Source organism: Lithobates pipiens, unplaced genomic scaffold, assembly GCF_037356315.1.
Source record: "Lithobates pipiens isolate NorthernLeopardFrog02 unplaced genomic scaffold, aLitPip1_a1.2 Scaffold_18, whole genome shotgun sequence".
NCBI lineage: Eukaryota > Metazoa > Chordata > Amphibia > Anura > Ranidae > Lithobates > Lithobates pipiens.
In genome coordinates, this window is record NW_027507758.1 from 40,479,197 (window position 1) to 40,507,023 (window position 27,827).

General features: G+C 42.7%; 1 protein-coding gene across 5 annotated transcripts in view; it reads left to right on the top strand.

The window, feature by feature from the left end:
- FBXO11 (F-box protein 11) overlaps positions 1-27,827 on the top strand; it is a 130,069-nt gene that overhangs the window by 30,433 nt on the left and 71,809 nt on the right. For all 5 annotated transcript variants that reach the window (XM_077485612.1, XM_077485610.1, XM_077485608.1 and 2 more), the window contains one exon: positions 26,632-26,756. In XM_077485612.1, the coding sequence (XP_077341738.1) occupies positions 26,632-26,756 (125 nt within the window). The remainder of the gene's footprint in view (positions 1-26,631; positions 26,757-27,827) is intronic.

Here is a 27,827-nt window from a genome sequence, read left to right on the forward strand (position 1 = left end):
CTGAGTGCTGTGCTCTCCTGCTTAGTGTGGCCAGTTTTTAATAAGAAAGCAGAGAGACTAGCAGAAACACCAGGGATTTCACACAAAGGAAGCGATACAAAGATAACAGACGTTCTCCTACAAGTCCACGATACATCTTTGACTATGTGTGCTTTGGGCTTAGTGTGACCCCAGAGTCTGACCATGAAGTGGGAAAGTAGGAACGTCTAACATGAAATAAAATTGGGGGTAAATAGTAGGCGGTGCATGAGCCTGTAAAACTGAATGTATGAAAAACCCTCCCGTACTGCTGAGTGGAAATATGAGGTGTGTTCTGTAAAGTGCGAGGAGGAGCTGACAGGAGGAAATGGGGCATGCTCACTAAGGGGGTAAACCTGAATGTGACGGTAAAAAAGTGCTTTTCACTTTTATATTATATTATACAAGAAGTTCAGGCAGACTTGAGGCCCCCATTATACTAATATGTATTTGTAAATCCCACAACCGTGTGCAATTGGGGAACCGTGTTCCCAATAATAGGAGAAGACAGGCAGAGATGTACCATTGCATTCCTTCCACCTGTGAGTAGCCTCTGGAGATCTGGAGTGCAATTCAAACACGGTCACCCTTCAGAGGCAAGGAAGATTTTAGATGTCTGCCTAAATCTACCCCAAGGCTACTATCACACTGCAGTGCCCGGCCGTTGGCACTAAAGCGCTTTTCAGGCGCTGCCCATTTGTTTCAATGGGCAGGGGCCGTTTTGGGAGTGCTGTATACAGCGCTCCCAAAACGGCCCAAAGATGCTGCTTGCAGGACTTTTCCTAACGTCCCGCAAAGCGCACCGCCCCAGTGTGAAAAGTCACACTGAAATAAATGGGAGGCGGTTTTGAGGTGTTATTTAAGAGGCTATTTCTAGCACTAAAACCCCTGAAAACCACCTCAGTGTGAAACTGACCTTCGGGGTCTGTGAAGTGAATGGATGCACTGCTTTGACTTTTTACTTTTTTTTTACTTTATCTTTGTACACTGGTTTGGGTTGCAAAGTAATGTACTGCATTGTGACATGTTATGGTGAGAAAATGTACTGCATGTTCTTTTTGTTGGTGCAAACCGCTGCAGCACAGCGATGTGAGCTAAAAGCATGGAGCACAAGACTTATTGCTTTGTGTACGTGTTGGGACTACCTTGTGTAAAGCCACAGTGCAGAGGCTAGCAGCACTGGGGTCGCTGGTTCAAATCATGACATTACCTACTTGGAGTTTGCAAGTTCTCCCAGTGTCTGTGTGGGGGTTCCTCCAGGTACTCCGGTTTCCTCCCACACACCAAAGACATGCTGGTAGGTTAATTGGCCCTAGTATATGTATGCATGAATGTGAGTTGGGGAATTTAGATTGTAAGCTCCTTGAAGGCAGGGACTGATGTGATTTGACTAATATATACGTAAAATGCTATGTAAATTGACAGCGCTAAATAAGTACCTGTAATAAATAAATAAAGCCCAGCCATAGATGTTTTTCGATCCATGTGTGTGCAGGCTGAATGTACCCAAGTTAATCAACTTGGGTACAACCAGCCTGACGGTTGTCGCAGGTGATTCTTCTTCTTCTCTCCCCCCCCCTCCCCCTAACGACTGTTATAGCCACTAGCAATAATCACTGTTCTCCCAGTGGGGATTCCTCCTCCCTCCTCCCCTCCCCTCCCCTCCCCTCCCCTCCCCTCCCTCCCTCCCTCCTCCTCCTCCCCTCCCCTCCCTCCCTCCTCTCCCTCCCTCCTCTCCTCCCCTCCTCTCCTCCTCCTCCCTCCCCTCCCTCCCTCCTCCCTCCCTCCCTTCCTCCCTCCCTCCTTCCCCCTCCTCCCCCTCCCCTCCCTCCTCCTCCCCTCCTCCCCCTCCCTCCTCTCCCCTCCCTCCTCCTCCTCCCCTCCCCTCCTCCTCCCTCTCTCCCTCTCCTCCCCTCCCCCCTCCCTCCTCTCTCCCTTCTCCTTCTCCTTCTTCTCCTTCTCCTTCTTCTCCTTCTCCTTCTTCTTCTTCTCCTTCTCCTTCTTCTCCTTCTTCTCCTTCTCCTTCTTCTCCTTCTTCTCCTTCTTCTCCTTCTTCTCCTTCTTCTCCTTCTTCTCCTTCTTCTCCTTCTTCTCCTTCTTCTCCTTCTCCTTCTTCTCCTTCTCCTTCTTCTCCTTCTCCTTCTCCTCCTCTCCTTCTCCTCCTTCTCCTCCTCCTCCTTCTCCTCCTCTCCTCCTCCTCCTCCTCCTCCTCCTCTCCTCCTCCTCCTTCTCCTCCTCTCCTTCTCCTCTCCTCCCTTCTCCCTCTCCTTCCCCCTTCCTGAGAGAACACAATGGCTCAGTGGAAGTGTGGTTGCATGAAATTTGCGTCTGTGGCTGCCTTGTGCAACCCAACGCATATGGTATGAAAGGCCCTAGGACTATACGGAAGAGATAAAGCCTTTATATTAAGCTTTGTAGGGGGCATTGAAGCTATTCAGGGGTAGAGTGCAGTGTTAGTTGGTCACATTCAATGGGACTTTTACAAATGTTAAAGATATTTTAACACTGATTCAAGTTGCTTTCTCATTTCATGGAAAATTTCTTGCGCAGATAAACTTTTTATATTGTAGATTATATGTTGTGACCTTACTGATGGGCAGCCCTGTGTATTACCATGCAGTACCAATACATCAGTTTAATTTTACCAACTGAGGCAAATGGTGACATTTAGCAATTTGGAACTGAGGCCTCTGGGATTACAAAATAAAGCTGCTCTTTATGATTACAGTGACAATTAGAGGGATTCATTTCATTTTATATTTAAATTTAACAGTAAAATTCATGGACTTGGTTGCTTTTGTCTAGATAAAACCAAGCCCTTCCTTGATGTGTTGCCAACAACTGCATATGTTGGCATTGAAGCCAGTTCTATTTGCACTCGAGGGGATAATAGCTTGCTGCAGCCTTTTGGTGTTTGTAGCGACAATAAACTGTAACAGAAAATATACAGGCTGGACCCTCGGCCTCTGATAAAGGAAATTCCCAGTTATTAGGGTAACGTTTCCCTTTTTAAATTTAATTTTTTTTTGTGTTGCTTATCTTTGTGATTCCAATAAGCATGTACTGTGGACTAACTGGATCTTTTTCTAATTAAGCAATTATAGTGTAATCCTGAAACCATTGTTCATGAGTATGTTTAGTAGATAGATCTGCAGAAGCCGAAAAGTGTCATCTTTATAAATGATTGGTATATTCACAGCTTTAGTGTTTTTAAGCACTTTGAAGCTTTGTGATATGTTTGATATTCTTATGGTTGAAATGCCTACACAGCAACTTTAGAAGTTTCCCTGTTGTTGTGTTCCAAGGTTCCATCACTTTTTTTTTTTTTTTTTTTTTTTTTTTTTTTTTTTTTAGAAAACTGCAAATTCAGTGATAATTAACTTAGTTTACAAATTTTCTTTTGTCCAAGTGATCATATTGAAGCTGCCTATACATTTTATTTCCCTGACCCCAGGGAAATGGAGGGAGCTGTGATGAGCACTCGAGGGCCCAACTATGCCCACCCTTTCTACCCATCTCCGTCCTTCAAGGAAGCCATACTGCAGCTTCTAGGAATGAAACACATTCTATAATTGGAGGACCTTTCATTCATCTGCTCATCCTCCATTCATAGATCACGTTTCATTCATAGAAGCTATAGAAAGGCTTCAATGAATGGCGGAGCTGGGTGTAAATGGTGGGTGTAGTTTGGCACTATTGTAGCTTCCTTCATTATGTTAAGTCTAGCTGCACCAGACTATTGTATTAACTTGTATTAACTTGTGTGTGTGTGTGTGTGTGTGTGTGTGTGTGTGTGTGTGTGTGGCGTAAGGGGAGGGAGTTAGATGTAAGGGACAATTGTAAGGGTTCCAGGAGCCAGCAGCACAAGGGACACTTTGGATTAATGTTATTGTAAGTCGTGTTCCTTGTGCTGATTTTTATATTTTTTCTTCCCTTCCTTATTTGTCTAAACTCGGGTTTTAAATAATAGTAGACATCTACTGTTACGCTACTTATTTTTTTTAAATTCTTTTTATTGCTGCGTATTTTGACACTAGTGACAGTTTTGTGTCTGTTCTACAAAAAAACAACAAAAAAAAAAACGTATATAATTCTTGCCTCCACCGTACAGCTCGTTTTGCATAGAGTGGCCCCGAACCTGCTGTTCTGGGGTCCCTTGGCAGCTCCTCCCCACATCAGATAACCCCTTGGGAGAAGCGCTGTCCCGGGGGGTTACCTTGCAGGTGCGCTCCCGAGTCTGGCATTTGGTGTCCATAGAGCCCGAATGCAGGACTCTGCCCCTCCCCCCAGGCGCTCACGTCATTGGATTTGATTGACAGCAGAGGGAGCCAATGGCTGCGCTGCTATCAAGCCAATCAACAGCCAAGAACCCCGGGCAGAGGGACAGCACATCCCCATGGGGACGTTTGAGGGGTCAGGTAAGTAAACCAGGGGGAGCTGGGGGTCTGGTCAATAACAGGTGTTTTTTCACATTGATGCATTAAAGCAGAGTTCCAACCACCTATATGATATATATGTATATAATCATTTTTTTAAAATCATTTATTTCTGTCTGTTGAATTAACAATCGTTATTCTCGTATGTGTATATGTATGTGTGTGTGTATGTGTGTATATATATATATATATATATATATATATATATATATATATATATATATATATATATATATATATATATATATATATATATATAATTATAATAAAATCTCTCTATATCCTTCCCAGCTGACAGAACATGATTGCTGCTAGTGGCTACAGCCACCAGCAAAAAGCAGCAATCGCTTAAAAAAAAAAAAAAAAAAAAAAAAAAAAAATGCTGGTTGTACCCAACTCGAACGATATTGGTACAACCAGCCTGCCCATAGACTGATTGAATCTCGTCTGGCACCTGCTAAGATATATCGGTTGGTAGAATGGGACTCGCCTTGAATGGGCTTTATGTGATATGCTACATTGTGAAGTAGCTTTTTTGTCTTTACAAAATATTGGTTTTGTTTTATGTTATATTGAAGATTTCACATGATGGCTCGGCTCTGGTGCCCCCATAGCAAGATGCTTGCTGTGGGGACACTCGGCGGGAGGGAGGGGCCAGTAGCACCGACGAGGGACCTGAGAAGAGGATCGGGGCTGCTCTGTACAAAACCACTACACAGAATGGGTAAGTATAACAGGTTTGTTATTTTTATATTTAAAAAAAAACAGACTTTAATATCACTTTAAGGGTTGGCCATCCTTGTTTCTCTGAAGACTAGTCAAAATCGAGACTTTAGTATCACTTTAACTGCAGTGACACACACTGCAGTTAAAGTGATACTAAAGTCTTGATTTTCCTTTTTCTCTTTAAAAATAACAAACCTGTTATACTTACCTGCTCTGTGTAGTGGTTTTGCACAGAGCAGTCCAGATCCTCCTCTTTTCGGGTCCCTCATCAGCGCTCCTGGCCCCTCCCTCCTGTTGAGTGCCCCCACAGAATCGGCTTGCTATGGTGGCAGCTGAGCCGCTGCTCTGTGTGTCCATAGAATGCATTATGATAAAAAGCCGCCTGCCTTTAGAACCACTTTAAACCTCCTTGCTTGCACATGTGTTTGGCTAATCTTAACTTGCAAAAAGAAAATCTTTCATTTGTGTCATTCCGGTGAATGTCTATGGCTGGCTTTGGCCCAAAGTGCTGGTATGACCTATGACCCACCATATAGAAAGTGATCAGTGAGTGAATGATCTGCACCTATATTGAACATGGGCAACCATCTGCACTCCAGCTGTCATTGTGTTCCATCCCCCATTATACTGTTTTGCTGTCTGAAGAGAATGGTAGTTGTAGTTGCTGAACAGCTGGGATGCCTAATAATAACACACTCCTCCATTAGAGCCTGTTCTTGGCTACTTAGGTTTTCATAGGTTTGAACCCAAAGTTTCTGTTAATGTCTAATTGCTAATGATCCTTATTCCAGTTTGGCTTTTATCTGCAAAATCGCCAAACTATTCTAAAAAAAAAAATGCTGCAATTTAAATGTATATAGCTTGTTTGGGCTTTGTCTGTGACCTTCTGAGACGAGTGTTGTCTTTGTAACCCCTTATGGTTAGTGCATTCATGTCCCTGTCCCCCCCCCCATAAAGGTTTAACCTTTTTTCTGTGTTGTCTTTTGAGGTCTGTTTTGTTCCCTGTCTATTGCTGAATTGTTTGGTAAAGAATTTGGATTATACTCAGCATGTCGTCACCTTTTCACAGTATTCTTTGCCAACTTCTCATTTATTTACCCCAAAAAATTGGGTTTGCTCTTAAAGGATCGCTAATCCAAAGCCTGCCATTTACTTAGTGATTTGAGCACTTGGAATGAGTATAAGACTCTTGAGCAATCTTCCCTTCGCTTGACTTGCTTCTCCACATTCTCAGTGCTTTTAGGTGGTCTTCCAGATATAGTAGACTGCCACTATACTACATGGTGCTATGCTCTTTCATTTTGTTTTATCAGCAGGGAAAAATGGTCATTGGATATAAATTCCCTTGCAACAGATCTGATGAAAACTGTCAGGATAGTGTCTATGGGTACTTTAACCACTTGAACGCTGGGAATTTTTTTTTTCTCCCTTCATGGCCAGGCCGTGTTTTTGCAATTCAGCACTGCGCTACTTTAACTAACTGGCAATTACACGGTCATGCAAAACTGTACCCAAATTACATTTATATATTTATTTATTTATTTATTTTTTCACACAAATAGGGCTGCAATTAATGATTATTTTCATAATTGATTAGTTGGCCGATCATTGTTTCGATTAATCGGGTAATAACCTTAAAGTGTGGTGTATAATTTAGTTAATATGTAAAGTTTAAAAAAGGCAATTTAATCTTAAATATCTCTATGCAGTGGTAACTATAAATAACTATATGATTAGGGAGCAAAATATCGAATCCACTCTGAAAATAACAAATGATATACTGTATATATTAGAAGAGATATACTGGATATACTATTAGAGGAGATATACTGTATAAAACAGGGGTCTTCAAACTACGGCCCTCCAGTTGTTCAGGGACTACAATTCCCATCATGCCTAGTCATGTCTGTAAATGGCAGTTTTTACAATGCCTCATGGGATGTGTAGTTCAGCAACAGCTGGAGAGCTGTAATTTGAAGATTCCTGGTATATACTATTAGAGGAAATATACGGTATAAACTATTAAAGGGTGAAACTGGTAAATATCATCAGACTCGGAGATCAATTATTTTTTTTTTAAACGAACAAAAAAATTTCATTTTAAGAACGTTTGATTTTCTAATCGTTGGTGGGGTCAAATTGACCTTCATTTTCAACCACATTGATGGGGAGAATTTGGATATAGAAAACGTCTCGGTCAAAGTAATATTCTGACAATGCATGTGGTTTTCGTTCAGAAATGTCATTCATTTTAAAAACCGAATGTTAAAAAAAAGTGAAAATTTCAAACATTCTATCATTTAGCGAATGTACAAAGATTTTTCATCTGAATATTCTCATCTGAAAATTGATCCGTGTGCCCAGCATAAGGCTCGGTACACACCTATACAGCTTGCTTTTGATCTGTTTCTGCTGTGCGTTTTGATTTTTGCACACATGAATTTGCTGCGTTTTTTTTTTTTTTTGCCCTATTTGTTGGGCAGATTAAAAACACAAATTGCTTCTCTGCAACTTCTCTATTGAAGTTTTTCGACCCAAAAAAGTGCAGTTTTGCGGTTTAAAAAAAAAGTCCCGGACCCTTTCTAAATATGCAACGGCTGAAAAAAAACATGGATGTGAACATGTCCCATAGGAAACCATGTAAATGAACTGTAAAAACGCTCTGGTTGGGAAGGGGTTAAATCCTTCCAGGGCTGAAGTGGTTAAGGTGGGCACTTCTTATGGCGGGCAATATTTCCCACTATACATCTGACTTCCTGTCTGCCTTTTTGAAGGATTCAACATTTCTTTCAGAGCTCCATCTCTGTTAAGTTGCATTCTGATCAATGCAGGTTCAAAACAAGAGCACATAGAAAACAATTGTTTTGATGTTCCTTTTTTGCACAACAATGGTGCTTTGTGGTACATTGCAGTTACTGAAAAGTTACATTTTGGCAATACAGCAAATACCGAAGCCATATTAAATGTCTTCTTTTCAATAAAGGATACGTGTCCTTGAAGAGAAGTTCCAGTCTGTGTAAAAAAAAAAAAAAAAAAAAAAGTCAGTAGCTACAGATGTTGTAGCTGCTAACATTTAATATAAGGACACTTATCTGTCCAGGGATCCCACAATGTCGGTATCACTAGCTATTTCGTCAATCGGGCGCCGGTATCTGTAGTAAGGGAGATAGGAAGTGTAGCCTTGCAGCTTCACAGCCTATTTCCTGCTGCGCTTTTGCGAGTCACACTGCACTTTCTGAATGGTCCCGTCATATTCTGGTACCTCTGAGTCCCAGAAGACAGTGGGGGAAGTGGGTGCGGGTACCTATCATCAAAACCAGGTGCCCTGCCCCCAAAAAGTGCCAAATGTGGCAGTGAAGGGGGGAGGGTGCGAACTAGCGGAGCTGTGTGTGTTAGTAGATATTATAATCTACTAATATTTTTAATCTACTAATGGCGTTTTGGAAGTAATATGAAGCTTAAAGTGTATGCCAACATCCTTTTTTTATTGTCTTCTGATTTTTGTTTGGATGGAGAAGAATTGGAAATGTTGCATTTCGGATCTTCAGGTCCTTGTTTTATAGAGATTTTACCTCCCTTTTTTTTTTCTATCCTGCTGGCAATGATTTCACCAGATAGGAAGTAGGGATAATTCAGTAACAAGGACACAAGCAGAAATAAAAATCTGGCAGGAATTTTAGCCTCCCCCTATTCTACTAAAAAGTATTTTGTTTGTTTTGCTGCTGGAGAATTCCCCTCCTCACCAGTCAGGTACGTTATCAGCAGGACAGGAAGTGAGTCTTAATTTCTCTAATAAAGGCCTGGATAGCGTTAAACATGTGCAGGTGTTCTAACACTCCCCTACTCTATCCAAGACTATCCAAGGGGTAAAAGTTTTTGGCTAGGCATACCTACTAAAAATTGCAAGTGATGTGACCAATAGCAGGCATTTATCAACTAAGTATGCACCAATTTTATAAGTGCTTTTACTGTAGCACCTGTTTATTAGTCATACATTTACGGAAGCACTATGAGTTTAAAGAGCTATTATAACCATTACAACCAACTTTGTACAATTGCGGCAAGTTGAATTGTGTGACGGTCGCCGGAAAATCGCAATAAGTTTCATTAAAAATGAATGGCACACAAACATACGTGCTGCGTTTTTTGCCAGCATTGCTGCGTGATTTGAAATCCCAGGCAGAATCGCAGTGACCCAGTGATCCCGAATGGCTAGATGTGAAAGGGGACCTTATTCAGCAGAGCAAACAAAAGAACTGTGATTAGAGCAACCATATCCACTTACCTTTTTCTGCTGGAAATCAATGGGGAACTTCACTTTCCCAATCAACTTTGACTATTTCTAATCATGCTGCTAGCATTAGTAAATGGAAAAGAATGCTATATATATCATATTTACTTGTGTTAAACTTAACTTCAGTTACATCCTGGTTTATTTTGAGCCAAAGGACCCTACTTTAGATTCCACCCATTGATTATAAATATTGTAATGTAAAAAATTGCATCTGCTATCACTTTTATTCAACACGGTCTCTGCTTTTAGCAAACTTTTGGGTTTAAAGCATGATATGTTTGCTACCTATTTATACGGCTTAACATTTATCTTTTTATATTTCACCAAAACATTGGGTATTGTGTATACAAAATGTTTTGGTGTTCTAAGTAATTTTCTTGCTTAAAAATGCACATGTGCAAGAGATGGGTATATCTGCTGGTACCAAAAGGATTGAAGACAGTGCTGTTCAATAAGGCCCCTTTCACACTGGGGCGGTGGGTCCGTTGGCGGTAAAGCACCGCTATTTTTACCATCGTATTTGCGGTGGTATTCGACCGCTAGCGGGGTGTGTAGGGCTGCAACTAACGATTATATTCATAATCGATTAGTTGACCGATTATTGTTTCGATTAATCGATTAATAACCTTTACAAAAGTGTGGTGTTTAATTTAGTTAATATGTAAAGTTTAAAAAAAAGGCAATTTTATTCTTAAATATCTCTATGCAGTGGCAACCAACCAAATAACCAACTATATGGTTAGGGAGCAAAATATCGAATCCGCTCTGAGAATAACAGACAGAAGAGATATACTGTATATATTAGAGGGGGATATATACTGTATATACTATAAGAGATGTATACTATATGAGATGTACTGTATATACTATTAGAAGAGATATACTGCATATTCTATTAGAGGAGATATACTATTGAAGATATACTGTATATACTATTAGAGGCTATATACTGTATATACTATTAGAGGAGAGATATACTGCATATTCTATTAGAGGGGATATACTGTATATACTATTAGAGGAGATATACTGTATAAACCATTAGAGGAGAGATATAATGTATATACCATTAGAGGAGAGATATACTATTAAAGGGTCAATCTGGTAAATATCATCAGACTCATTAACTTTAACCCCATTTTGTTACTGGCCGATTAATCGATTATGAAAATAGTAATCGATTAATTTCATAATCGATTAATCGATTAGTTGTTTCAGCCCTAGGGGTGTGTTTAACCCCCGCTAGCAGCCGAAAAAGTTCTAAAGCCACCCGTAAAGAGCTGCTGCAGCAGCGCTTTGGCAGTATAGCCGCGCTGCCCCATTGATTTTAATGGGCAGGAGCTTTGGAGGAACGTTATACACACCGCTCCTTCATCGCTTTAAAGATGCTGCTAGCAGGACCCTTTTTTTTTTTTTTCTCTGTCCTGCCAGCGCACCGCTCCAGTGTGAAAGCCCGAGTGAATGGAGCAGCTCTTTCAGGGCGCTTTGCAGGTGCTATTTTTAGTGCTGTAGCGCCTGCAAAGTGCTCCAGTGTGAAAGGGGTCTAAAACCTGGATTTAGTTTGTACTTGGAGGTTTTGCATTTGCTGTAAATAAAGGTAGATATTCAAATGTTAGCTATCCCAGTGCATGTTTAGGCTCCGTACCTATTTAGTTCCTCAGACGTGTTTCTCCCCCCCCCCCCCCCCCATTGCTTTTTAGTTGTTTGAAATTTAGTGTTACCAATCTTTAGCTTATATCTTTTGTCACACTTGAAAGATTTTTTTTTTTTTTCTTTACTTTTTTAGTTTTCACTGTTGAAATGTGTAATGTGCAAAATTCATGTGAACATGCTAAGAGTTTTGTCAATTTTGCTGCACATCGTCAAGTTTGGGCAAAACAGGAGCACTAGATTATGAGAGACGCAAATTATCTGCTTGATTCAAAATTGACCCCCTCTGCCGTTCAAACATAATTGTAGCAATATAAAACATATCTCTTACCACTTCTTTTATTATGAGTGTATTTTTAAAGCTGAACTTTGTCCTGAATTGAAATACTTTAAAGATAAACAAAGCCATTCATATAATCGTGAGTGCGTAAAGCGAGGACAGCGGTGATTCACCAATGTACTCATTTCACAGCTGAGTACTGTACTGTGAATGAACTAGTTTACAAACCTAAATCCATTCATTCAACATTTTTTACTTTTAAAAAGAAATGATAAATGTAAACATCTAAAAAAACATTCTCCATCCCTCATTCTAGAATGTCTAGAGATAAACCTTCGGAACAGTGCATAAAGAACGGTTAAAGAGGAAGTAAACCTGATGGGTTAACTTCCTCTTTGTCTCCCTGCAAAGGTAAAGCATAATAGCCCATTATGTATCACTTACCTGACACAGGAGCCAGTGATGTCATCGCTGTCTCCTGTAGCACGAAGCGTCTATCTTCAGGGTATCACTGCTCCGGCTACTCGCAGCGCCGGAGCAGCGATGTCACTCCAGTGCATGCGCACTGGAGCCACTAATAAAAGCATATCGCCGTTGGCAGCGGCATGCTCGGTGCACCTGTGCGCCATTAACTGCATGCGCTGTAGACAGCGGTGCCTGTCTTTTTTTTTTTTTTTTTTTTTTTTTTTTTTTTTCTAAATAGCTCTTAAACTGTGTAGGTGTAGGAAGTTATTTCATGGACCTACCGGTAAGCCTTAATCTAGGCTTACCTGTAGATCAAAGTGGCCTGTAAGGGTTTACAACCACTTTTAACTTATGACTTTATATGTAAAGCATGACTTTTAGGCCTCATGTACTCTGCTGCTGGTAAAAGGACGTTTAGAAGAAGTGCTCCTGAACTATCCTCGGTTATCTCATCAGTTACATGTACACAGGGTCCTTTATAGTAGTTTCTAGGCAGTTGCGTTTAGAGGCCTTTTTTGGAAAAAAGAATGCATTTACAGGCATTCCAAATGCGGCTACCCGCATTTAGATAAGTTTTTGTCTAGTAGCGTTTTTAAAGGGAAACATTTTATCTATTACTTTTAAGCCTGGAAAATGCTAAAAAGGCACCAAAAACTCACTGTATGTAAGCTTGATATACCATGTGATATTCCCTTCATCAGCCAATTATGCTGTACAATACACAACTTGCATTACTTGATGCTGAAGTTGAATAGGAATTTCAGTCACCTGTCAACCATTAAGAATTTAACCTGATGACCCCCACATTGAGCTTGAGACCATAATGCTGTTTGCATTTCTTTATGACCCAACATGTTATAAAGTTTTCCAGCTAGCTAAATCATACAATTGTCTCGTCCCCCCCACATTGCTTTCTCAGCTGCTACTCACACTGTTCTCTCACAGAATGGCTGAAATAGTCCTTAAAGCGGGAGTCCGCCGGGACTCCGCGTTTTTTTTTTTTTAAAGTCAGCAGCTACAAATACTGCAGCTGCTGACTTTTAAAATAGTGACACTTGCCTGTCCAGCGCGCCCGCGATGTCGGCACCCAAAGCCGATCTCTAGATCGACACTCGAGTGCTGCCGCCCCCATCTTGGGTATGGGAATCAGGAAATGGAGCCTTTCGGCTTCATTTCCCGGTTCCCTACTGCGCATGCGCGAGCCGCGCTGCGCAATGAGGACGGTCCCCGCTGCCTCTGGGATCTGTGTGTTTCCCAGCAGGCAGCGGGGCACTTGCGGAAGGGGACGGGCACTTGCGGAAAGGGGCGTAATGTACGCCCCTTTCCGCAGAGAGCTAGCCCGGAAGTGGGTGCAGTTACCTGGATTATCCAGGTAACTGCACCCCCCTCCCCCCTGAAAGGTGCCAATCGTGGCGCCGGAGGGGGGGAGGAATCCGATGAGCGGAAGGTCCATTTTAGGGTGGACCTCCGCTTTAAGTACTTGTTTTTAGTGCTTTCTAATCATTTGGGAGGGTCTCCTGAGTTATCTTTAGTAAAAGTTCCTGAACGCAAACGCAGCTTGTAAACACTGCTAAACACCCATTTTTTTAAACGTGTACTAGCTGCGATGTGCCAGCGTGAGAGGTTGAGAAACGTCCCGTGTACATGAAGCCTAATCATGAGCTGGTAAAGTGAGGACAGTGGTGATTTACCAATGTACTCATTTCACAGCTGAGTACTGTACTGTGAATGGACTTGTTTACAAACCTAAATCCATTCATATGTTTTTTTACTTTGTAAAAGAAATGATAAATGTACACACGGTGACAGATCTAAAAAACAATGGGGGGGGGGGGGGGGGGGGCGGCTCCGCCCTTCATTCTAGAACTAGAACTAGAACCTTAGGAACAGTGCATAAGGAAAGGTTAACTAATGACTTTATATGTAAAGCATGACTTTTATATGTTAAAGTGGTTTTAAAGGCTTAAAGCGGTCTTCCGCCTGAGTAAAAAAAAAAAATTTAAAATGAAGTCAGCAGCTATAGCTGCTGACTTTTTAATATAAAGACACTTACCTGTTCTGGGAGCCTGCAATGTCGTCATCCAAAGCTGACCCGTCCTTCGGCTCCGGGTGCGGCCTCAGCATCGTTACTAAGGGAAACGCGGCCTGTTAGCTACTGCGCATGCATGAGTTGTGCTGTGCTTTCTGAATGGTCCTTGCTGTCTTCTGGGACCTGCGTGTCTCGCGGGAGGCAGCAGGAGGGGGCGGAGGGACTGGACATTACGTCGTTTGCCGCACAATGTTCATCGGTCTTTCCCCTGGAAGTGGGAGCAGATACCTGGATTTGATAGGTATCTGCTCCCAACACCCCCCCCCTTTCCACACTTTACAAAGTGGTTGTAAAGGAAAACAAAAAAAATTATTTGCCAACCCCTCTGTTCTATCAATCTATCCTACACTGTGTAAATGCCTGTAAATACCTGAAGTCGGATCTTTTTACGCTTGGTCAGGTGACCTCCAGCCGCTCTCCCTCTGATCTAAGGGCTACAGTGGGAGGGGCCGAGATTCCCCTTCTGACGTAAATCGGGTAGGTCATGTGACCGGCCATTAAAGATATGAGAAAAAGGTATTTACAGTTTTGTTCTTAAATTGAAGTTTATTTAAAAACAAAAAGTGCATTTGAAAGACCGTTGCGCCAACACAGTCTGACATAAAATATTGAAACGACTGCTTTTTATTTATTTATTATTTATTTTTTCTCGGATCTCTGCTAAAAAAAAGTATATATAATATTTGGGGGTTCTAAGCAATTTTCTAGCAAAAAAATCGATTTTTAATTTGTAAGCAACAAATGTCAGAAATAGGCCTGGTCTCCAAGTGTTTAATAAAGCTGCTAGTAATATCTGGGCCGTTTGCACGTGATACGCATCATAGGCTTGTTTCTGTTTCGTGAGTGATGATATCATCAGTGACTCGTCATTTGCTGAAGAAAAATGGCTTGGGTTTTGTGTAGTATGTCCTCTAATTGGCTATCAAGCCCTGGCAAGTTTTTAAACCTACACTATATGGAGGGAGTTCCATGCAAAAGTATTTGTGATGAGGTAGAGCATGGACAGGTCCCTGTACTTTGTATATGTTCAGCCTGCACACTGGGTTATGAGTACTGTTGGTTTATTGCACAGCTAAACTGATTCCGATTTCTGAGTTCTACTCCTAGTGTAGCTTCCGATATTTATTATTTCTGGACACATGCTGCTGTTGAGATGTGTTTAGATGACTTGACTGTGACTCACTGTGTGAAGTATGCATGTGAGAGGGAGATGACTGTTGCACCAGTATGTTCTATTGTAGACAGAGGGAGAGACTGACTTCTCCTACCAAGCCATTCTGATTCCTCATGATCATATGAACAAAATTTATTGCGCAGCCAATGATCATGATTACCGTATAGTTTTGTTAAATGTCACAAAATCGACATTTAGGCTAGGCAAATACCTAAATAAAGCAATCCCCATTCTCGTGTGCTAGGCTGCCTTTAAAAGTTAGGTCCCTTTCACACATGCAGACATTATGTCCGTATTTCATCCATCCATTTGCGGATGAAATACAGACAGACATACATGCATTCCTATGGGATAGCGGTTGTCTGCGGATGAACATCCGCAGACACCCGCTATCGTCCACCTCCGCTATTGTCCGATTCTGTAGACGGAGGAAAATCCTATTTTTCTATCCATCTGCTGAGCGGATCGGATGAACACGGACAGATGGTCCGTGCTCATCCGATTCCCCCATAGAGGAGATCTGAGAGCTGACAAGGGCGGTCCCTGCACAGTGTGCGGAGACCGCCCTGTCCGCCGCCGGCTCAGCGGGGACAACGGAGCGATCCCCGCTGAGCAAGCGGATCATCACGGGGCTGATCATTACTGATCCGCCCCATGTGAAAGGGGCCTTAGATAGCAATGCACTGCACCATGTGGGCACTACAAAAGTGTATGGCCCCTTTCACACGGGACGGATCAGTAATGATCAGCCCCGTGATGATCCGCTTGCTCAGCTGGGATCGCTCCGTTGTCCCCGCTGAGCCGGCGGCGGACAGGGCGGTCTCCGCACACTGTGCAGGGACCGCCCTGTCAGCTCTCAGATCTCCTCTATGGGGGAATCGGATGAGCACGGACCGTCTGTCCGTGTTCATCCGATCCGCTCTGCAGACGGATAGAAAAATAGGATTTTCCTCCGTCTGCAGAATCGGACAATAGCGGGTGTCTGAGGATGTTCATCGGCAGACAACCGCTATCTCATAGGAATGCATGTATGTCCGTATTTCATCCGCAAATGGATGGATGAAATACGGACATAATGTCTGCATGTGTGAAAGGGGCCTAAAGGTCTAAATCCGGCTTTACTTAAGGACCGGAAAGGATTTGCCCTGTTAATGACCAGGCCATTTTTTGCGATACTACATCGCTTTAACTGACAATTGCGCGGTTGTGTGGCGATGTACTTTTTCCCCACAAATAGAACTTTCTTTTGGTGATATCTGATTGCCTCTGAGGTTTTTATTTTTTGCGCTATAAACAAAGAGCAATAATTTTGAAGAACATTCCCCCCCTATAATACATACCCAATTTTTTATTTTATTTTTATTAACAAAAACACATTTATTCATCGGTTTAGGCCGATATATATTCTACATATTTTTGTTTTAAAAAAAAAATTGCAAAAGGTGTATATTGGTTTGTGCAAAAGTTATCGTGTCTAAAAACCATTGGATAGATATAGGGACTCTTATTTATTTTTGTTTTTACTAGTAATGGCGGCAATCGGCAGGGGGTGTTTTTTATTTATTTTTTTTGACACCAGGGGGCGATCAATGTGTGTTTGTTTTTTGTTTTTTTGTTTGTTTTTTTTTATCTGTATCAAAACATCACACTTAACATGATACAACCATTGTAAAATCCAGTTATACAAATGCTTTAAGCGGGAGTCCACCGGGACTCCGCGTTTTTTTTTTTTTTTTTTTAAAGCCAGCAGCTACAAATACTGCAGCTGCTGACTTTTAAATAGTGACACTTACCTGTCCAGCGCGCCCGCGATGTCGGCACCCGAAGCCGATCGCTCGCTCGGCTGCCGGGTCCCGCCGCCATCTTGGGTATGGGAATCAGGAAATGGAGCCTTTCGGCTTCATTTCCCGGTTCCCTACTGCGCATGCGCGAGCCGCGCGGCGCAATCCGGACGGTCCCCGCTGCCTCTGGGAGCTGTGTGTTTCCCAGCAGGCAGCGGGGCACTTGCTGAAGGGGGCGGGCGCTTGCGGAACGGGGCGTAACGTACGCCCCGTTCCGCAGAGAGCTAGCCCGGAAGTGGGTGCAGTTACCTGGATTATCCAGGTAACTGCACCCCCCTCCCCCCTGAAAGATGCCGATTGTGGCGCCGGAGGGGGGGGGGATTCCGATGAGCGGAGGTCCATTTTAGGGTGGACCTCCGCTTTAATACATTCCAACAACCCCAAACCTCACCCCTAATCCCAATACGCTAGCGATCAATGTGTTAAATGTGTTCTAATTGTAGCGGGGGTGGGCTGCCTGGGACATGACAGTGCACTGTTTCTGATCACTGGGAACAGAAGATCTGTCATGTCATCTGGCAGAATGCTGATCCGCTTGTTGGAAGTCCACCGGACCCGCGGGTACGCTCCCGCAACTGCACCTGTACGAGCCACCGCTGTACAGCTACGATTATTCCTGCAGGAGAGCCGTATAACGACGGCAAGTGGTTAAAGCAGAACTAAAAGCAAGTGTGTGTGTTGGTTTTTTATTTTATTTTTCAATTTGGATAGAGTAAAGGAACTGTTAGAACCCGTCAGTCTTTTTTGCCACCTGTTTCCCATTAGGGAGATTTACCTTCTACTTAGTTTCATAGCCAAGCAGAAAGTGAGAAGAAATCCATTGGGGTCACCAGAACTAGTGTCCCCATTGTAAGATTTCCCTTCTATTATTCTGGGAACTTCAAATCCTCCTAAGCCTGGGTTCACACTGCTGCGATGTGCTGTGAATTTGATGTGGGGTTATGTCCAGGGTGAGGTGTGAATTTACGTTGCGATTTCCGGTGTGGAGGTGCAAACAAGTTTTGCATTGCAGCATAGACGTTGGCATTGCACCCGCACTAAAAAAAACAGAAGTCGTCTTCTATTCCCCCCCCCCCCCCCCCCCCCATTAAATCAATGCTGATATATGGACCAAACACATAGATATCCTTTATGTTCAAGTGACATGCGAATCTTGGGCTCCCTAACCGCATTTAAACCGCTCAAGATTCGCAGCAGTGTGAACCCAGGCTAAAGGTGGACATAGACAGCAACAAAAACCTGACAGGTGTTCTAATCCCTCTCCACTCTAAAACTAAAACAAGTTTTTTTTTTTACTTATACTTTAACCCCTTTCTGCCTAAGATTAAAACAAATGTTAATGTCTAAGCACAGTTTTATAGTCATGACATGTTCGTAAAACCGTACATATCACAACCACTTTGTGTAGTCAGTGGAAAAAGACGCACCCGCCACTCCAGGTGAGACCAGGAAGTCTGATCCTCGGCTCTCCCCCACACACAATGAAATTAGAAGAAATGGCCGCACACAACTGTACATCAAAATCCTTTTTATTTGGACACCCCAAAAACTACAGTAATCGGAATGTTGGGTAGATGAGTTTCGCACACTTCACGTGCGCTTAGTCATTACTGTTCTTGTAACAGGCGTCATCAGGTACAGATTGCAGACTTCTTGTTACATAGACTATACGACTATATGTGAAACATTTACATTTATTAATACCTGGCTGCTTTTACTGTAGACCAAGGGTTTCGAACTCCATTTCATCACGGGCCGTATCAGTATTATGGTTGCCCTCAAAGGGCTGGTTGTATCTGTAAGACCAGAGCACGCCACCCCATTACATTAGATGTCGAGAACCCCCCCCCCCATACCATCATAAGTCAAGAGCCCCCCATCCTCCCTCTCATCACATTGCACGCGATATGTATTGTGCTGCTACCGAGAAGAAGCTCGGGTCGGAGCTGAGGAGAAGAAAGTGTAGGGGCTGAAGTCAGCTGCTGTAGCCTGCGGAATGCTGAGACCAGGGCATGCTGCAGCTGTACAGAGGGGTGTAGGAGCTGTAGGGGGAAATCTGTCATCCTCCCTGCTAGAGCTGCACAATTGTCAAGAATCGTTATCAAGATCTTGACTAAAGTGTTTCACAATTCTTTCTATGCAAAGAATTCTCTGCTCTTCTGAAGCCACAGCTGTCAAAAGAAAGGAAGAGACAAACCACAGTCTGCCAAGAATCATAACATTCTTTATCAATTGAACTTAAGTATAAACATTGTAACAATTTGTCAATGGACTAGACTGTGTGTAAGGCCTCTTTCACACTGACGTCCCGTTCAGGCCCGCCTGTCAGTTTTTCAGGCGGACCTGAACGGGTGCTCCATAGAGGTCTATGGAGCATCGGATGTCAGCGGTGACATGTCCGCTGACATCCGACCCGCTCCGATCCGATCCGAAAAAGTGTAACGGAGGAAAAAGCTATTTTTCCATCCGTCTGCGGATCGGATCGGGTGACGACGGGCACTGCGGTCCGTCGTTATCCGATCTCCCATAGGGGAGAGCGGCGCTGTGACAGATCCGTCCCTGCGCAGTGTGCAGAGACGGACCGGTCATCTCCCTGCTCAGCGGGGATCGACGGAGTGATCCCCGCTGAGCAAACTGATATCCACGGGGCGGATCAGAACTGATCCGCCCCGTGTGAAAGGACCCTAAGTGAATAAATTTTAACCATTTAAACACTAAACCTTTTTCTGACATTTGGTTCCAAGTTAAAATCATTTTTTTTTTGCTAGAAAATTACTTGGAACCCCCAAACAATTATATATATATATATATATATATATTTTAGTAGAGACCCTAGAGAACAAAATGGTGGTTGTTGCAATATTTTGTCACATTGTATTTCCGCAGCAGTCTTTCAAATGCGATTTTTAAATTGATGAATTAAAAAAAAAAAAAAAAAAAAAAAACTAACCAGTGAAGTTTTTTTTTTTTTGTATAATTCGAAAGATTTTACGTAGTGAGAATTTAATGAATCGTGATCTTTTTATTCTAAGCAAAAAAAAATAGTGATTTTCATATTGCCCAGAATCGTGCAGCTCTACTCTCTGCTACCGACTGTTGAGACGCGCCTCTCCATGGCTGTACAGAGAAATGCAGGATCTGGCAGAGGAGTTCTGTCCTCCTCCTCTGCTGCTGACTGCTTAGACGAGGTGGGGCAGAGGAGGGGGGAGGGGGCAGGCAGTTGCAGGAGAGATTTGAGGGCCGCATGGAATGGTCTGGTGAGCCGCAGTAAATGTATGTGGGGCAGTCGGCAAAGGGGTGAAGGCAGCAAAGATTTTATCCCACTGCCCGCATAAAGGGTGAGTAGTAAGTTGCTTTTGCAGGGTGCTAACAGGGTCACTTTAGTGTAACCGTATTTTACACATCTGCTTACGTTTGGTTTTTCTTAATCCCTTCCTCCATCGTTCGATTACATCTGTGTCCTATTGGGATGGGCCTTCATGAACTGGAATCTTGATTGGTGTCTTTAAGTAACATTAAGCCCTGGTTCACATTGAAGAGATTTGGCATGCCAAATCGGCGGCTTTTCTCGGCATTGGTGCGGCGCCGCACAGATTCCCAAAAATAGTTTCTGTACTACTTTTGGCGACTTTGGGGTGCAATTAGCATAGACCTCTATGCAGGAACCCACACAGATGTCTCTGAAATGGCCCCCGAAGTCGGACTGATATGAGGGAATGGGACTGTGCGAGTTCAGCTGATTTCAATCCGGCTGTCGGTATGAAACTGGGCTAAATCAGAGAATTGTGAGTTCTGTAGATGATGGGAGTGGTTACAGCTCGTCATTGTGAAGAGTCTGGGAGATAACATACATCAGATGGTAATAACTCATTTGACAGTGATCAAGTAGATAAGGTTAGTGTTGTATAAACATTAATTTGTCGGAAAGAGTTTGTCTTACTGCATCTGAATATTGTTGTGATTATGGTCTCCAAATCTATGAATGATCTTGTAAGTCTGAGTTATTTTTCTAATGACCTGTGTGTAATTCTAGCAGTTGGGTTGAAATGGCAAGCTGAAGGTTAATAACCTGGCATGGCCATAAGCTTGTGTCATGCTGCAGCGAGTGATGGAATCTTGCTGCAGCACGGCACAGTCTTGTATCTTTTACCTCTAGCTCCACGCTTTTGTCTTTTTTTTTTTTTTTTTCTCTTTTCTCTCATTCTAATTTTTATGTAGTGTCATTTTCCTGTACTGTCAGCTTCACCAACACCACCAACAACCTTGAAGTTGAGCTTATTTATTGCACTGTTAAGCAGTGCATTTAGAATAAACAGCAGCAGGTTTTGTCTGAGCTGTCACAGGAATCGTGGCTTCTGCTGCAGTTGGGATTATTTGAGGTAACTCAGAGATAAAGGACTGTTGTATAGAGACATTTACAGCATTTAGGATTCCTTTTATTTTTATTGATCTTGCCATGGTGGTTATATGGCGTGCTATTGGCATCTTTTTTGTACACCCGACTGGTGAAAACAGTGGGGAATACAGTCGTAATGTTACTGGGTGTGGTCCACCCTTTTTTTTTTTTTTTTTTTTTTTTTTGTGCTTTCGGTTCACATTTCAAAGGTGCATGCTTGATTTTGAGTACTGTGGAGTTTTATGGGAGTCCGTAAGCCAGGCAGGTAAACCTGTTTCTGCTCCTGCTACCCTGTTTCCCCTAAAATAAGACCTAGCATGAGTGTCGGTGATGGCTGCAATATAAGCCCTACCCCCCAAATAAACCCCATCCTCTTTCCCCAAAAATAAGCCCTACCCTGAGAATAAGACATAGAAGGACTTTAACTAGGGCTTATTTGGGGGGTAGGGCTTATATTGCAGCCATCGTCGACAATCACGCTAGGTCTTATTTTAGGGGAACAGGGTATGTGTATACAGTTTGGGTTCAAAGCTAGTATGTCTAAAGTAAATTTTTGTGCTCCCAACCTTGAACGATTTGGGGATGGCCGATCCTATTCCAACATGACTGTGCACCAGTGCACAAAGCAAGGTGCATGCTGTGCTTTGTGAATTGGCCCTGCTGCGGGGAAAAGGTGCCAGATGTGGTAGCGGAGGGGAGGAGGCAGACAAGAGGAGCTTCCCCTTTTGGGTGGATGAGTGAGTTTGGGATGAAGGTACTTGACTGGCCTGCCCAGAGTTCTGACCTCAACCCAATGGAACACCTTTGGGGATGAATAAGAGTAGAGACTGCGAGCCAGGCCTGCTTGTCCAACATCAGTGCCTGACCTCACAAATGTACTTCTGGAAGAATAGTCAAACATTCCCATAGACACACTCCTAAACCTTGTGGACAGCCTTCCTAGAACGGTTAAAGCTACAATGGGGTGGGCCAACTCAATATTGAACCCTACGAAGTTAGGCCCCTTTCACATGGGCTTTCCGATCAGGTCTGCCTGCCAGTTTTCTAGGCGGACCTGATCGGATGTTCCTGTCTGCTGACACCTGCTGCTATCTGCTCTGATCCTGTCTGTGAACTTTAGATGGCTGGAGACACTATTTTCCATTCGTCTGCTAGATCAGTTAGGATCGGATGAGAACAGACATGCGGTCCGTTTTCATCTGATCTCCCCATAGAGGAGAGCGGGGCTCTGATGGGTTCGCTCTAAACAGTGAGGGGAGACAGACCTGTCCTCTGCCTGCTCAGCGGGGATCAGTGGAGCAATTCCCCCGCTGAGTGAAGCGGAAGTCCGCCCATGTGAAAGGACCCTTAGACCCCTTTCACACTAGGGTGCTTTGTAGGTGCTACAGCGCTAAAAATAGTGCCTGCAAAGCGCCCTGAAAGAGCCGCTGCTGTCTCTCCAGTGTGAAAGCCCCGAGGGCTTTCACACTGAAGCGGTGCGCTGGCAGGATGGTAAAAAAAGTCCTGCTAGCAGCAGCTTTGGAGCGGTGTATACACTGCTCCTGCCCTTTTGAAATCAGTAGGTCAGTGCGGCTATACCGCTGGCATAGCGCTTCTACAGCAGTGCTTTGTGGTGGTTTTAACCCTTTCTCGGCCGCTAGCGGGGGTTAAAAGTGGCCAAATAGCACCACGAATTTGGCGGTAAAGCTTTTTTACCCCCCCCCTAGTGTGAAAGGGGTCTTAGACTGGGATGCCATTAGGCCTCATGCACACTAAAAACGGCAGTAGCTTTGCAGTGAGTTTTTCAACGTTTTTACAATAGCGGTTTATTAGCGTTATTTTTTAAATGGATTAAAAACTTTAAAAACAGCTAGTGATAAACATTTTTGAGCGTTTATCGACGTTTATCAGTGTTGGAACATTTTTACAGCTGAAAAACGTTTCTCAGAACCCACTATTTTTTTTTTTTTTCTGCTCAAAAACGCCACTGCCCAAAACTGCAGATAACAGCCTATGTGTACATGGACACATAGGATAACATGGCGAGTTTAATGACTGTAGGAAAAAACGTCTACAGCCAAAAACGGCTGCTGTAAAAACGTCCAGTGTGCATGAGGCCTTTAAGTTCATGTAAAGACAGGCGTCCCAATACTTTTGGTAATATACTGTATGTTCTCTAAGGGAAATGCTGAAATCTTCCTTTTGGGGGAGATGAACAAAGACGGATATCTTTGAAGTCCCATTTGTCCCATGAGGGTGTTTATTTGTAGAACTGTCAAGTGGGGAAACAAAAACTTGAAAAACACAACTAATGCAGCCTCCATATCTAAGGACTGGTAAGCTGCACTATTACTGGATACTGTAAAATGGCCCTGTAATATACTAAACTGCCCCATAAAAGCCATACTTCTGTCAGATTAATGGTAAATGCTTACACAATAACAGAAAACGTTTCACTCTTTGTGACTTGTAATGTCAATGCTTACCTTTCCTGACACTAACACTGCTCAACTCCTCTCTGGTTTTGAGAAATGATTCCCCCCCCCCCATGTCCACTTAGGTACTGACACTTTCAAGAATGTGTGTCTGAGAATGTCTGTGGTCCCCCACAACTCTGACTGGTTCTTTCCTGTGACCTTCACTCACTAACAAGATACAGTAGTAATGTGGAGGTCATTAAGAGGAACCAGTAAGAAGGGGGGCCCATTCACACTAGAATGCAGTGTGAGAGCCGCACTCCTGCGTGGCTTCCAGCAACACATTCCAATCTCACTGCCCTTGTGATCCGCTGTGTGTGCCAGTTAAGGACACCATAAATGCAGGTTGCAAATGTCGTGCATTTGCCCTTACCAGATTACATGATACAAAAGTACCATGTGATCTGGTTGCGGTGCATTTCGAAAAGTAGTGCATGGTGTTGCGATTTTCAGCCCGTTTAAAATGTAGCTGAAATCACACTGCACAGAACTGCATGTGAATCGCACAGGAACCATACAGTGGTCCTATGGGGTCCCTAGTGTGTATGGCCCTTACACTTTCGGTAAGTGTCGGTAACTCGATGGCCATCGGGCATTATTTGTCATGATTGCAGTTGAGTTTAGCAAGGAAGGTAAGTATTTACACTCTGCAATGGCAGCTGGGTTGCCTTTTTAAAGGAGCTCTCCACAAATGCTGTATGTAGAAAGGGGTCTAACAGTGTGAAATGTTTTTGGAAGACATGAAAGCATTTTCCATGAGTTCTTGGGCTTGTAGCCAAAAAATAAAAAGTAGTTGTACAGTTTCTTTTTCCTCAGCAATAACCTCTTCCTTGTGATTGTTTGCTGACTACTCTGAGCTTGATTTTAAAAAATAACTTTCAGTTTATAGATACTGCTAGGGTTCAGTCACAGTGCATACAGCCTGCCTTTCTGTATGTTTATTGGTGATGTTCATATTGGTTGTAGTAGTTTTGCATAGGGATGTTTATTTCAAATATGCGCTTTAGATTTATAGGATGCGGTATTAAGTGCAATTTAATTTCCTTGTAGTAGGTTGAGTCTTTGTATTTAAACATGGTATTTTTTTTGGGACACCACAGTTTGGATGTATATTTATAGTAGAAAACTCACCAGGGGAGCGGGGGTTAATTGCAGTGGTAGAACTGGGGAGATCATGCCACTAAGGCTTGGTTTACACCTATGCGTGTGTGCAGGCCACGTTTGCTCAGGCATGGCAGCCTATTTGTATGGGCTGCCATGGCTGCGTTTCCCACAGAAAAAAAGTGCATGCGCCTTTTTCAAAACGCGGCTACAGGGAAATCACATGGACAATTTGAACATGCATTTTCCCTGCTAACATGCTGCAATTCCTGCACCTGCATAGATGTTAATGTAAACTATTTAATGTAATGTTACATGTTAATGTAAACTGTTTATGAATCTTGTGGTCACTAACGGGGCAAACCTGAACATTTTGGATGGGGTGGACTCCTAATTTTTTTTATTTTTTTTTGGACTGTTTAGGATTGCTTAAAGCAAACCTTCAGTAATTTTATTTTTTTCAACTTTCCGTCTACTAAATCTTCTTCTTCCCTTGTTGTTTTAACTTTGGAAAGTAACATTTTTTATTTTATTTATTTTTTTGCCAGTAAATACCTTATACAACCCACTTCCTCTTACTTGTCTGGTCTTTAGCCTAGGCTTATGACATCATGCACAGCTCTCTCTCTCACTTTTGTGAGAGTTTGCCAGGAAGAAAGGGGTCATAAGAGGGCAAATGAGAGCTGCAGAGCTGAAGGTGTGTCTGTGTAAAATTCAGGAAATGAACAGGCAGCAGTTTCAGCTGCCCATAGTTAAAGTGTATGCAGCCAGACTCCTTGGAGGGAGATTTCTGCAGCATATTTGGCAAGTACAGAAATTTAGTATATATACAATAATATGCAAAGTGGTTGGAGGGAAGCTTCAGAATGGCAAGATGTTTTTATTATAAATTATGTGAGCAAACTGCAGTTCTTTAACCCCTTCCTGACATGCTGCCGCAGTTATACTGTGACAGGGTGGCTCCCTTGTGCGAGCCGTTGTAGCTGTACGCTGTCTAAGACGTACAGCTACGTAGCTCCCCGGAGCCGATGCGCATGCCCAGCCGGCGCTATGACCGTGGGGCACCTCGTGACAGAGCGAGAACCGAGATCTGTGTGTGTATACGCAAAAATCCAGTTTCTCTCAGGGGAGAGGAGACAGATTGTGTGCGCCTAAGTAGGATCACTGATCGGTCTCCTCCCCTTGTCAGTCACATCCCCCCCATAGTGGGAACACAACCCTTTGATCGCCCCCTTGGTGTTAACCCCTTCCCTGCCAGTGACATTTATACAGTAATTGGTGGCTATTTTTTAGCTCTAATCGCTGTATGTCAATGGTCCCAAAAAAGTGTCAAAAGTGCCCGATCTGTCTGTCGCAGTCGCAATAAAAATCACTGATCACCGCTATTACTAGTAAAAAAAAAATAATAAAAATGCCATAAATCTATCCCCTATTTTGTAGACGCTATAACGTTTGTGCAAACCAATCAATATATGCCTATTGTGATTTTTATTTATTTTTTTACCAAAAATATATACAATACATATCGACCTAAACTGATGAAGAAATTTCAGTTTTTTTATTTGTTTTCATTTTTTTGGGGATATTTATTATAGCAAAAAGGGAGGAAGGGGGTACATTTTTCTCAGGCTGAAGTGGTTAAAGTGTTTTTACTTGTGCTTTGATGATCTGTAACATTGCTAACCTGTCTCCCTTTTCTGTGCAGATGAAGTGCCTGCAGACATGGTTGCAGAAGAATCAGGTCCTGGTGCACAGAATAGTCCATATCAACTTCGCAGAAAAACTCTTATCCCCAAAAGAACCGCTTGTCCAGCAAAGAGCAGTATGGAGGTGAGAGAATCTATTTACATCTTTATTTTTTTATGTTTTTGTATTATTACAGTGCATGTGCTATAAGGGGAAGTGCCCAACCTGAGAAAAGGATATAAATCCTCGTTGTTTCCAAGGCAAAGGAAATGAGGAGTTATTCATGGGAACAGCAGTATCAACATGTCAATGAGCATGTTCTATGCAGACTTTTAAAGGACAGTTTTAGTTACACTTCGAAGGGATAGTTCACCATTACAATATTTTTGCTCTTGCATTCCAAGTGCCCCAGTATATTTAAAAAAAAAAAAAAAAAAAAAAACGACTCGGGCATATAACCAAACTACAAAAACTTAGATAAACTTCAAACGTATGGAAGTACAAATCTTGAATTGGGGTACAAAATACATATCCAAGTGCAAGAGCATTAAAGTGCCGTGCATCATGAGAATCTAGTGCACCTGTGGCAACATACCTGGTAGGAATATATTTTTAGAGGGCCAAAGGGCTCCATGTGGTTTAGTATTCACTGTGGGACCTGGAAACATTTGAGATAAAGCGCCCCTATAAGAACTTTTATTACTGTAGTGGTGGAAGCCCCTACTGGGGAAAATGTCCCTGACGTAATTTCAACGGCAAGAAGTGTGTACTTTTAAAGATAAAAAACAACACCCATAATGTAGAGAAAATCTAGTATGCCAAAAGGATTGGCGAAGATGGGGTTTGAAAATAAAGAGTTGGCGTTGGGTTAACAGGGATGTCAGCAAGATGACTCTTCAACCCTCGGCTTGAATCATCCATAGAAACATGATAAATCTTTACTAGAATAATGAGATCTCTCTGGATCCCAAACCTATTTAAATTTTTTGATTTATCGCCATAGAATGGCCACTAGTGTTGTGTTTTTTTTTTTTTTTTTTTTTCAACAATATCACCTTTTTTGTTTTACCTGAGTAATGGTTGAGGGTTCCAGATCACCAGGCTCTAGCTAGACCCTGTTTTGCAGCAGTAAAGGAATCCGCCAAACCGGTCCAGAGTGCTTTCGGATGGTTTAAGGCAGCCATCCTCAACCAGGTTCCTCCAGAGGTTGCTGGG